At 36.1% G+C, this 13,734-nt stretch overlaps 1 protein-coding gene across 10 annotated transcripts in view; it reads right to left on the reverse strand.

Annotated features, from left to right (window-relative positions):
- Positions 1-2,435: 2,435 nt before the first annotated feature.
- LOC107102403 (kinesin light chain 1-like) overlaps positions 2,436-13,734 on the reverse strand; it is a 31,043-nt gene continuing 19,744 nt past the window's right edge. For 7 of the 10 annotated variants that reach the window (XM_015401698.1, XM_015401702.1, XM_015401699.1 and 4 more), the window contains 3 exons: positions 4,955-5,079; positions 4,737-4,794; positions 2,436-3,746 (listed from right to left, as the gene is read on the reverse strand). In XM_015401698.1, coding sequence (XP_015257184.1) covers positions 3,672-3,746; positions 4,737-4,794; positions 4,955-5,079 — 258 coding nt within the window. In that variant the 3' untranslated portion in view covers positions 2,436-3,671. Of the gene's footprint in view, positions 3,747-4,736; positions 4,795-4,954; positions 5,080-8,495; positions 10,695-13,734 lie in introns of those variants that run through there. The other 3 variants (XM_015401706.1, XM_015401705.1, XM_015401703.1) reach the window with 2 other exon arrangements.

Raw genomic sequence — 13,734 nt, forward strand, 5'->3', positions numbered from 1 at the left:
TTTTCTCTCTCACTCTCTAGGCATCTGGTAAAGTGGGCTGGAAACGCTTAAACCGATTCCAGTCCATACCTTTCACAATAAGAGCCACAAAGCATACCTGAACTAATGACAGAACTCATTAACATTTAAATCCGGACTTTGACTAGGCCACTCTAAATGGAAACCATGGGATATGCAAAAAAGGGCTCAACAGATTTTTCTTTCACAAGTGGAGCAGTACGGCTATCGCCATAGTGTTCCACTTGATTTATGCATATAAATACTTTTATTATAATTCATGCAGGGAGATTTACAGATTATATGGACACTGCAAAGTCAGTAGAACAGGAAAGGAAAAACAGAAAAAAGGAGAAAAGATGAAAAAAAAAGAGAGAAGAAAGGGAGACAATGATAAAACCATATGCAATCTTAATATGTATGTAACATTTTTAAATTAAAAAAGAATTTAACAAACAGACCCAACTATGACTGTAGAGTTTTTTTTATGTGTTTTGTCTATTTTTCCACATCTTATGGCACGACAGAAAAAAACAACTAATAAAATGTTTTTTTATGTGTTTGTTTATACATCCTTCTCTTTTGGATAAAATCTATTAATTTATGGTATTGTCTTTTTAAAAGTAAAATAAAAACTGAAAAAAAAGAACCTATCCTTTTTTTCATGAGATTTATTTTTATCTACAACATGTTTTAGTACAAACATGACATATTCTAGGAATGTGCAGAAAGGATTTTATATTAACAAACTTTAACCGTAATGTCCTCTTTCAGAGCAAGTTCCCAACATGAATTAAATAACTTAGTTGACTGAAAATACTGTTTTATATGGGGTTCTTTCAATCATTGCGTTTTTATCTCCCATCAAGGCCCAATAAATGTATTAGCTCTCTTAATGACAGATTCTTCCTGCTGAATCTCTCCAGCTCCTTCAGCATATCTGTTCAAACTCATTTCCAGGAACAGCCATGTTTTCCTTCAGTCAGTTCATAGATCTCTCTAAGCCTTGGTAATGCTCATGTTTTATTAATAATTTTATTTATTTATGCTGGAGTTCTTAACTTCCTTTACGCGTCGCCTATATTTCCGGAAGCTTGATGCGCAACTTTTCCATCAGTGCAGCTTCCGGTGCCTCACCTTGGATCAGGAGTACAACAGTGCGACCCTCTGGTTTAAATGGATCCTTCATTTAAAAACACCTTTTTATATGATGCAAATAAAAAACAAACAAACAAAAAAAACTATTGTTTAACAAAAATATCAGATAATTAATTTGCCTTGGTGTATTTCGCAATTAGATTTTATTTAGCACAATTTATATAAAATACACAAAAATAGCATTCCTGAAAAAGAGAAAAAACAAGCACAAAATGAACACTAAACCTAATATATGTATATTTATATATGTATTTATATATGTATATATATATATATATATATATATATATATATATATATATATATATATATATATATATATATATATATATATATGCATAGCAAAGTTGCAGGTTTTATCCTGGTCTAAAGGAGCTGCTCAGGTGTATGAAAACATGAGGTCGCTGCATGTTTCAGAGATGACCCAATTTACCCACAAATCTGAGGTCTTTGAAGATCATTACATTTCAGAAACACCCTAATTCCAAACTTGAAGCCAACTAGAAGCTAGTAGTTGAACAATCCATTTCCTGGTGTCATCACGGAAATAAAAGCAGGATTTTGACGAGCTGAAACTTCCCAGGTTCTTTAAGCAAAGTTTAAAATATTACACTAATCTAATCCACCAAATGAAATGTTTGTCTTCATTTTATACAAAAAACTTCAATTACTGCTTCATTTAATTCAATGTACTATCATCACCTTATCAAAAATAAACAAGAGTGCTTCGTGTTTAACTTCAACTGTGGAGTAAAAGATAAATAAAATGAGCACATAACCATATTGCAACAGAAGTTGCATAAACTAAACCACAGCTTTGAAGGACAAAGTTTGAATTATTTACTGATTTTGTAATAAGTGATGTGACTCTTTGAATCCACAAGTCAGGCTTGTTTCCAGAGTGAGTTATTTTGCACAGCAGCTCCTTGAGGTGAAGGTGTAGTAAGCAGTCCTGGAGAACCTCAGGGTCTGATTTTGATTTCAGCAGAGGATGAGGATCTAGAAGTATTTTAATCACACAGGACGCAAAGCAGGGGTGTCAAACTGGTTCCAGAAAGGGCCGTGTGCCTGCAGGTTTTCTTACCAACCAAACAATAGCACACCAGACTCCATTCATCTCATCAAGTCATCATGTTCAGATTGGACTCCCTTGATGACAGTTTGACACCTGTGAGGTAAAGGATCTTTGAGGAGTTAAAGATCAGTTTGAAGATCTGAGCATCTTTCCTACTCAGCAACAGCAATGGTCTAAAAAGAAAAATAGACAAGAGATCTTTGAATCAAAAAACTTTTTTTATTGAAGGATCCACATCAGAGAAATGCCATCAGGCTACTGATTAAACATGAGACTCTTCATTAATCTGGTCCAATCTGATGCACTTTACACTCTATATGCAAAACATTCAGTCTCTTTCCCACCAAAGGATGTTGATCAGCACTTAGATTTTGTCCTCTTATGATCTGATATTTTTATTCTCACAAAATATACATGGAAAAACTATTTTAAAGTAAGGGAGACTTATAAAAAAAATAAAACTTAATTATGGCAATCCAGTTTTAAGGATAAGCTTAAGTAAAAATTCCATGAGTGAGAAAAAACCCACCACCTGAGAGCTGTGCAAAAACATGCCGTCTCCATCCTGATCACTGGCAGCTGGTGCTTACTTACAAAGACTGCACAGCAATACAAATATGTTAAAGCCATACAGCCCGAGATATAAAGCAGCCCTTGTTTATTATTATTATTTATATACACACACTCTAAAAAGGGTTTTCCAGATTTTTGAGTCGGAAGCAACTCCAGGAGTCTGCATTTTTCTGGAGGAGGAATCAAGTCTAGCAGCGGAGCAGAAACATTTATTTAACTAATAAGCATATAGGCTAAAGCAGCAGGTATTTGCACACAACTTAAAATCATGTGTTTGAGAAACCTTTCAACCTGTACCCCAAGGCTTCCAAATCATTGGAAATTAAATCTCAGAAGGCAAGAAAACAAGTTAACAGTTTAGGAGGGGTCATTTCACATTAATCTTTATCAAACCACAAAGTCTACAGTTTCTTTATTTGCTTGAAAGGATAAAACCGTCAAATGGCACAAGGAGACAGGAAGTCACAAAAATCAGATGAGAGGAAAAAACTTCAAGCAGAATGAGTGACTTTATGGCAACAAACCAATTTAAAGTGCAGCCGATTCTGAATGATTGGCAGAGATGGGGTCCAACACGTGTTAATGAGGCACTGGAACAGGATGGGGGGGTAAGGCTGTCTGTCAGCAGAAAACAAACACTTAAAAACCATAACATGTCAGGTATGCAGAGAACTTCAACTGTGGAGGTCTGGGATTTTTTTTTTTTGGGGGGGGACGACAATTAGCAGCCAGCTGTGTGTTTAAGGAGCTGGTTCTGCATGGTAGTGTTGTCAGTCGTCGCTATGGCTCAGGAGCCGAGCCGGCGTAGAAACATATCTGTCATCCATTAAAACGTGTAGTGATGTCCAGGCTTGTCCTCTCATGCCACTCAGTTTCCAGTGTACAGGTCCACGGTGCTGGAGCTCAGGCCTCGGCTTTCCCTGAAGTTACCGCCTCCTCGATTCTGACAGGCAGACAGATACGTGGATGAAGCATCACAGAAGAAAGAGAAATTAATTTAACATCTAGCTACATTCATACAGATACTATCAAAAGAAGTGATTTTCTTTCAATATTTGCACATTTTTCTGTACAAAAACAAACTTTAATGTATCTAGTTAAGGTTTTATGTCCAGTAGATACTAAGTGGAAGAAAAAGAATCCACGATGAACAAAATTGGTGTTTTTCCACTAATTGTCCTGAATATAAATAATTGATCATAGGAAAGCATTCAGAGAAGCATTAAGCTTCTGAAGCAGCTGCAGAGATACAAGAATTTGTAGAAAGGACAACTGTTTGTCTCCTAATCTACTAAATGTAGCTATTATAGAAAAATGGTAAGATGGTGCTGCAATTAGAAAAAAAAACCAGACAAAAACCCAATGAGAAGTCCTGTCTGCAGTTTATCTTAAACTATGTAGGAAAACCTGCAGTCATGTGGAAGAAGGGCTGCTGGTCTGATGTGACCAAAATGTAGCTAAATATTGGGCTCATGAATGCAATGAATTTTATTTCTGGGTATCAGAGAAGTTGGGGGTTGAACATGGTGTCTTACAGGGTTAACATTCGGGCTGCAACTAACGGTTATGTTGCAAATCGATTAATCTGTCAGTTATTTTTTCGATTAAAAATAATTGGATAGCAAAATGTAAATTTAAAGATTTTTTTACAGAATTAAGCCGGGTGAAAGTCCTGGATAGAGCATACTGACAGAAGAAAAAGATTAGTACCGGTATCTTAAATGCAAAATGTTTACCTTTTTTTTTGTAACACGATTTTGGTATAATTGCTGCTCTAGGTGGGTCACTCTGTGAGCTAAAGGTATGTTTTTGAGTCTCTATATACTCCATTGTTTCCTAAACATTGCAGTAATTTGTTGGTCTGTAGCATCAAAGCTGTATCTGTAATGGGACAAAACCCCTGGAGGAAAGGATGTTAAACTGACTTCCTCACCTGGAATGAGTCGTCACTTGTTCTGTTCAGGAAATTAAGCGAAGCGGCTCTCTTCATGCTGGTAAAGTAACGACAGACATGTTTATACAGTATCCTGTATATCTGCTGAATTAAACAGCTGATTTCAGAAGATGCAGTGATAAGAGATGAAAAAACCAAAACACTATTTGATTTTGTAGTTTTACATTTACTTCAGACCAAATGTTTAGGGTAATTACTTGGTGCTGCGAGGTTCAGGTGGACCGTTGCCCTGAAGCTTCTTCACCAGCATCTCGCTGCTGCGACGCAAGACGTCTCGGAGCTTCCCCAGAGAACCGCTGCGCTGCAGAGCTCCACTGCCATCCTGAGGAAATACAGACTCGTCAGCCTTTTACTGACAGAGATTTACACATTTAGATGCACCTGTTTGTGCATCTATCATATTTATTTTCAAATCTCAGTAACAGTGAATTTGTGACCATGCAAAGCAAGAGAATTTAGTGAATAAGTGCTGCAGGACAGGAAAGGACATGCAAGTTATTTTCTGCTGTGAATTATTTACTTTGATATAGAACCATTAGAGCTAAACTCAAAAGAAATAGCAGGTCGAGCAAATATTATGATTACATGGATTGGATGCTCTCTGGACTGCAAGACATCCAGAGGGCAGGAGGTGGGAAACAAAAAGATCCTAACTAACTAAATTAACTTCTCTATTGGATAATGTCTCCCACCCCATTTATAAAGCTGTTGCTGGACTGGAGAGCTCCTTCAATGACTGCTGCACCCTAAATGCACCAGGGAGTGTTATCACAGATCCTTCCTCCCAGCAGCTGTAAGACTTTATAACCACCACTGTTCACAACCTCAATAAGTTGTTACATCAATGCTGAATTTGTACAGTTTCTGTCTTAGTCAGTTAAATAACAATCTATTATTCAAAAAAATATCCATAGGTGAATATGCAAAGTACTTATTTTGTTAAAACACTTTACAGTAGAGTATTTAACTGTTCACTATTATGTTATTTCTTCTAAGGTTCACATTTTTTTCTATAATATTTATGCTGCTGTCAACACCAGAATTTCCCCATTGTGGGACAATAAAGGGATTTTCTATTGTATTTTATCCTGACTACCTTAGTAAAAGTAGCAAATCCAGGTCTTTTGATTAAACCCTTTCAGTAAAACATAATACATCTGCCACCACTTTCAGGTGAAGCAGCTTAAAGTTATTCCCTCCATACTTGTTGGCTCAAAGCACATACCTAATGAGCTGTAGTCTCATAGCCATACATTTACACATTAAAGTTTATTCGTTGGAAGGTTGTTAAAGGTTCTGCTGTTAAAGCTCAGATGCAACTCGACTCCAAATCCATGCAGTCGTTTTGATGTCTGAGTGTCGTCATCTGATTACTAATCTGTTTAGGGCTGCAACAAATCATTATTTTGAAAATTGATTAATCTGTTGATTTTTTTTTTTTTGAATAATCGATTAATAAACTGAAAGCAAAAGGTTCCTCAAAGAAGACTTTTTACAGAATTAAACTAGCTGTAACAAAAATGTATCCTCTTAATTAGTTCTGGATAGAGCATATTGACAGATGAAAAAGTTTTTTTTTGTCTGAAATGCAAAATGTAAATTTTTTTTTTTAACAGTTGTGGAATAATTAAATAACTCAAGGTGGGTCGCTCTGTCAGCTAAAGGCGCGTTTTAAGGTCTCTACTGTCCATGTAACGATTAATCAATTACTAATTTAGCTGACAATTATTTCAATGTATTGACTCATTAATAAATTCATAACAGGGTTTATACAGGAACGAATAACTCTAACTTAATGCTTTTTAATGCTCTTAGAAATAATTTTAATGCCACCAACAGGTACCCATTGGCAGGCTGCAGGCATGTCTCGAATTCCCCGTTTTCCAGCCACTTTTATTGAAAGCTTTTTCTAAACATACAGCTTTGCGATCAACCGGACACAGTTCCGGACAAACATATTGTGATATGTTTTGACAAAATTTTTTTAATAAATAAATTTTTCTTTTTTAAGAAAGCATTTAAAATGCCACAATAAAAACATTTAATGAATTTTAATGCAAATTAAGGCCTTAATTTAGAAAAATTATAATTTAATGACATTTAATGATTTTTAATCAACCACGGAAAACCTGTATAAACAAATTCAGGGTTCCTACAGCATAACGCAAGTGAAATTTAAGACTTTTTAAGACTTTTTAATGCCACTTGAAATAAAAATTTAAGACCAAATTTACACGAAACACAAGTAAAACCCGCTTGCGACAACTTAACCTAAAGGTTCATTTTAACATAAATCTTTGCACCAACGTTTCAAATTGCTCATATTTTCCAGACAAAAAGTAAATGCTGCATCTTCCAAATGTCCCGGCCACAACAACGCTTTTATTGGTTCCGCTATCGGGACAGAACCAATAATGGCGAGTCGTTTTTAAAAAAAATAAAATATAAAAATTGTCAATTTTAATGTTTTATTTAGACTACAAAAATAAATCGTAATAAAAATAATCCTTTTTATGATGTTTTAAAGATTAAGACCTAAGAAAGACTGATTTAAGACATTTTAATACCAATTAAGGCCTTAGATTTATTTTAAGACTTTTTAAGGACCCGCGGGAACCCTGAAATTATAAAGCTATATCTCTATTAGCGGCTTTATAGCAGATTTTATTACGCAACCCAGTATAGGAGCAGCTGATTAGGAGGTCATTCAGGAACTCAGATGAACACAATAATTTGTTACTTTAGTGCGTTGAATGTGGAATAAATTAAAAGGTAAATAATTAATTAATACACAGACCTTAATAACGTATCAGAATATTAGTCTGTATCAACAAATACCTGATTCTAAATAAATGATACAGAAGGAAAAATAAATTCTCAACTAGAAATTTATTCATTCTAACCTTCTTTCCCATCCTATTCATGGTTGGTTGTGCTGAGGTAAAGTTCAGGGATTGTTCAACATTTTTTAATCCCTCAAGTTTATTTCAAACTTTTACTTGATAGTTTTGACTGTAGAGACTTACGAGCATAGGCTGGCAGCTATAATCTAAAGTATCAACATAGACTTGCTAAAGAAGATTTTAGCATCACAACAAACAATAATTCACTCCAGTAAAATTGATTTACTTTACTATAAAATTGTTAAATTTCTTAAAACTTCAAAATATCAGTTTATTCCTCCTTTATTAGACAAATTAATAGGCTTTCTGGGGAAAAATAGACAGTCCAATTTTTTTCCTGTCCTTATCCCAAGACTGTGGGTCATATATCTCACAATACATTGAAAAATATATATACATCCTCTCACCTTTTCAATAATTTGATCACCAAAAAAACCAACACTACAATAAAACCACAGAAGAAAAAATGTGGTTTGGGGCTTTTACATAAAAAAAATAACAGCCCTTTATTAGAATGACATGTTATCTTTTATTTTGAAAAGCTGCTACCAGAAGTTTACTGGTTACATCATGTTTATTATTTTTTTTTATATTAAACTTTATCTAGTAAGGGAACAGTTATCCTGAACTTCTTTCCCCCATTTTTTTCTGCTGAGTTTACACTTCCCCAAAAAGCCTTAACCTTTACAAAGTTGCTGTATAGTGATCAAATAGAACTTTTTTCGTACTCCACAGCTATATGCAAGCTGCCATAGTCAGACGGCCTCTTTACACTAATGAAAAACGTGGTGTTTCATCCATCCATCCATCCATCCATCCATCCATCCATAGCTGGACCAGTCTTTGAAGAAGTAATGAAGGGCAAACAGTGGTGATGCCGCCATCACTATATTTTTACTAAAAGAGTTTCACCAGCAGGAGGTGCTGTGGGCACCTATGGATTTCTCCTTTTGCTCACATTGAGGTTTTCATCCACAGCAAAGAAAGAGACAAACGCTCACAAATGAAAAACTTTATTTGAGAATACCAACAAGTGTTGATGCATTAATCATCACAATGCAGAATGGTGAATATATAGATATAACGCAGTCCTACACACTAAGATAATGCTTATAGAGCTTATGATTTTATGTTCTTTCACAAATAGAAACAAAAGTCACACTCTATAGGTTGAGAATAGACAGTTCAATAAATAAGCAAGCATTCCACTAACAGCAATATCATCATAACTGGGTGAACACTATTATTTATTTTTGTTCAAAGTTGCATTAGATGTATAGGTGTACTCAATGGAAAGGAATGAAGAATCGAGGCATGTAGTACACTAAAAAGCCAGAGAGTGAATGCAGCTGTCAAATCTACAAATACAGCCTAACAATTACACTTTCAAGATGTTAAGATCACTCACATTCGGTTAAGGTAAACAGTGAGGAGACACTCGCACTGAACCTCTGATGCCAAAAAAAGACAGGATTCACCAAAGTTACAATATTTATGCTGTGCAACAAGAAACAAAGGCAGCACAACCCATGAAGCTTTGCATTCGAATGCGACTGTACCACTGCAACAGACGTATATTCACACCGACAAAGGGAAACCCTGTCGTCTGTTAAGTTACCGCATGAGGGTAAACCTTTAACGCCGTCGGATCAAATCAGCTCTGGGTATTTAGCATACGAAGGGTTAAAAGCCGTCCTTTACATCCAGGGAATCTCTCAGGTGGCTGATATCTGTGCTGAATGCTCCAGTTGGTCTCTGCTTTTAACATGAAATATGCTGGTGAGACGTTTACAAAAACTTATCAGCATCACTGTCATAATATTCTGGGCTTCTAATGTTTTTATTAAACTCTAGATATTTCTATAAGGTGGAATGATTACAAAAAAATGTAACATTGACATTTTTAGGGGCACAGGTTTGAATTTATGGTATTTAAAAACTGATAAATAGAGGGTGGCGTCTGCTCAGTCTACGTTTGAACCTTGCATGATCAGGGAAAATGAAAAACTGACTTGTGCACCCAAATAATAAGCATTTGTAAACGTCGCGCCCTAAAAGCATCATGGCAGAGCAGAGCCTTCCTAAACACCGTCAAACCAAACTCTAGCTGATTGGAGCGACCAGAACATATCACCATGGCAACAGCAGCTTCCTGACATCGAGTAAAAGTCTATTCTTTCCCCAACAGGCGAGAAACACTACCAATTTCATGCTGGCCCAAACTTATTAAAAACCTTTTATATTTTTCTAATGTAAACAATAGTGATACAAAAGTCTGGCAACATCTGACGTAAAAAAAAGAAGAAAAAAAAAAGCTACTTTCCCTGCTGGCGCATCCACAAAGAGGGATTAAACAGTACCATTAATAAGCCAGGCGTTAGGTAAAAAAAACTTGTACAAAATAAAATAACAGGGAAAGATAATCATTTGAAAAACATAAAGTGGCAAAAATCCAGGCACCAACATGGCAGCTAATGCTTAGCTAAACTTTCACTTTGAGGCTTCGAGTGTTTTGGCCAGACCGACAACTTCTGTGAGATAAACTGCAGAACATGCTAACTCCAAGATAACTCTCATCACTTCCTTTTCCACCTTAACAAAATAAATATGACCTATTAATAAAGTATAAATACATTCTAAAGAGGAGGAAAATAATGTACAAGTGACGTCCTCACAAGGATACATTGCACTCACTCACACACACACAAAACTTCCTCTAAAGTGAAGTGAGAGAAAAAGCTGAAAGAAAGACCGACATTGGTTAGTGACAGGAAAGGAGAGCGAGAGCAACACCAGAGCAGAGATGAGAAGACCAAACGTCCCAACAGTTGCCAGTTGAGCAGGAAACAGAGATGACAACCAGGAGAAGGGGGGCTTTCTGAGTCTCTGCTGCAGGGGGGGGGACCCGGGAGCGGTAGAGGAGCTGTTGGTTTGGAGGGACAAAGGAGCCCAGAGGGAACGACAACACACATCCCTTTATTACTGTGTTGGGGGGAGGAGAGAAGCATGAAGGAATAATCTTGATGGCTTAGGCCTGATAAACGAGAAAGAGACAAAGAGACAAAAACAGGACAAAAAAGGGCAGATATTGTGAGATTAAAAGCTCTGCTCCGGGCTTCCAATGCTAGACCTCCCTGACTTCATCCCTTTACTGATCCACAGAGGTCCCACTGATATCACAGGACAAATACAAACACTTTCAGACTAATATTCCAGCTAATTTCTAATCTCTTATAAAAAGGGCACTAATACTGACTTTAATTCAGGCAATATTAAAAAAAACTAAAGAAATTTCATCACATTTTCTTGCTAACTGGTTTACTGGGTTCTTCGATGTCAACATTGTTCTCACCTGTCCCACCACCTGAATATACACCCATGATATTGATTCATTCTGTTTCTATAAGCTATAGCTCAGTATTTTTTAGATTGGTTACATCTTTAAAGAGACTTTTCCTCTATTCCCTCCTTTTCCTATTTCCTCCCTTATTCCAGAGCCATTTCCTCACTTCTTCCTTATATTATTTCATACCTGCAACTTCCAGTTGTAGCCAACTTTGTTTCCTATATTATAGAGGTGATAAAGTCAAGATCTCATAACTCAATTGTTAACTATTCTAAAAGCTTTATATTGGAACATATTGCTGATTATTTAAGGATAAATCCCAAATTAAATCTAGTGAACTTCTGCTACTAGAGGTTATTTATAGCCATCATCTAACCAAATGTTATTACATCAGATCTGGAGTGGATTACAAAATTAAAATAAACTGAGTTTTAATGCAGGTACTGATGTATTCTATGACAGCATGAAACACCCTGCAGTAGATGTGACTATTTAGTTCCAATAAAATAACAGCTATTAAAACCAGTCAGTATGAAAATAATCTAACTGAGAGGGATAAATAATTGTGTTTGTCTTTACTGTCCCTCATCCTGCCTCCACCTAAACGGTGTTGGCCCTAATCCAGACAGCAACATTGGTGCAGAGATTGAACCTGTTTACCTTTTAATATCAGCATTTGAGCCATTGAAAACAAAATGCTTATCTGCAGCCCATGTTTGGTAACCACAGGCTGTAGATTCTGACCTTTTTCTTGATCTTTTTCATTTAGAAATTCTCTAGACTGGCTTTGTCTCATCCAGTGAAACGCTTCCTGGTGAAACTTGTGTATTTCGTACTTGAATTCTTTTAGGTTTTACTGTAGTTTCTTTTTTTATATTTAGGTAGAAAAAATACAATAAAATAAGAAATTATATTATGTTTATTAAAAATGTGATTTCAGACTTTGTCAGTTTCCTAAATGGCTTATACTAAAGGGGATTGTTTTACTTTCATAACCTGATTTGCTAGAATGTGATTCCGACTGCAGTATGAATATTTTACACCCCTGACTTTGCAGAAAAAATACAACAAAAATATAATAGGTTATATTAGGAAAATACTGAAAGCAAATCTGCTGTTTTTTCCCTCATTTCCAGATGGCGTGGAAGCAAACATCTGATTTACATCCCTAAAACGATGCTAAATTTGTGTGACGTGAAACTGCCGCAGCATTGGGAGCTGCATTTCTCCATAAAAAAATGAAGTCAACCTAGAAGCTGCAGTCAGATCAGCGATGCAGTCTGTGTGACTCAGCTCTTTCTATTTTCTCCTTGGGTACAGGAAAGCCTGAACTTGGCAGAGAGTGCACAGTAACTGGGTGCACACTGCAGATGCACGATACCTGCAGAACACCTACTGCACCAAATATGCTGACGGCGAGTTGCTAAAACCTAATTTTAAGCAAACAAACTATCCAAATCCTTGTAAACCCTAATACTATTATTAAATGATGGTTCATCGTTATAACAGATGGCTAATAAAGCCCTTTTTTTTATTATCTTTATGCATCCTCCAACCCAGACCTGCATTCTTTACCAGGGAGAGTACAATCCACTGACTGCCAAGGGGAGAAGGACATTTGATTGGCAGGCTGATTGGTTGTCATGGCAAGAGAAATCAACAAAGAAACATGTTAGTGGTGAATGAAGGAGGAGAAAAGCAAAACAAGGAAAGGTTTGAAAAGCAGTGGTTTGAATGTGAGAAAACAAAGCTTCTGCAGGCACACATACAGTAGTCAGTCCGATCATGCCTTTAATGACACATTAAAAACTAAACAAAACTTGACATGAAACAGATGCATTCTCATCTGGATTAGCAACCTGTTTACCAAACTGCTTCAACACAGACTTGATGAGCTCCTGAAAGGGAAAGTCCAATAATGTTGCATTGTTTAAAAGCAGACTGATCTGTAAATACCGTTTCATTTAAACCCGGGCTAGCTGAGTTATAATATAGGGTTTATAAATATATGGATGGATGGACGAATGCAGGGACATAATTTCACACTTTAATGAAAGGGGTCCAACTTTCGAGATAGTGAGATACAATTTTCTTTCTATACATACATTTTCTCCTCCTCTGATAATGACCAGCAACTTTTGCATTAATATATAGGCTGTTAGATTTGCTGAGGTTAAGTTTGTAAGTAGTTTTGCATTTATAAGCACCCTATATAAGGATGTGATCAAAGCCTTAAACCAACCCTTCATTGCTGCAGGGAACAGAAAAGATTTAAGAAAACCAAAACAAAACAAAGAAATTTAATTTGAGAAGAGTGGAGGGAAAAATATCTTTACAAAACCTGTGGGTCACAACATGAGCAGACTGCTGCATTTCTCTCCCTCCTTACCTCCCCATCCTTGGCAATCATTGACACCTTGGGGGCACAAATATCTAGAAGTTTTTTTTTTTTTTTTTATTTACAGCAGGATTAACTGTCAACTTTTAAAGAGCCTCTCTGATACTGTTCACCTGCTTCCCCTCAAAAGTCTTGGGAACCATTTTAGATACGTAGGAGGCCTTTGCCAGAAAACTGGAAATGGGTTTACATGTTTTTCCATCAGGATAATAATTCACAGCACAATGGCAAATAAAGGCAGCATAAAAAAGCAGCCTTCTTTGATCGTCATCTTCTAACTAACCTAAAACCAATAGAAAACCTGCAGAGTAAACTAAATAGAAGACAGTA

Source organism: Cyprinodon variegatus, unplaced genomic scaffold (genome assembly GCF_000732505.1).
Source record: "Cyprinodon variegatus isolate N-32 unplaced genomic scaffold, C_variegatus-1.0 Scaffold1250, whole genome shotgun sequence".
Classification (NCBI taxonomy): Eukaryota; Metazoa; Chordata; class Actinopteri; order Cyprinodontiformes; family Cyprinodontidae; genus Cyprinodon; species Cyprinodon variegatus.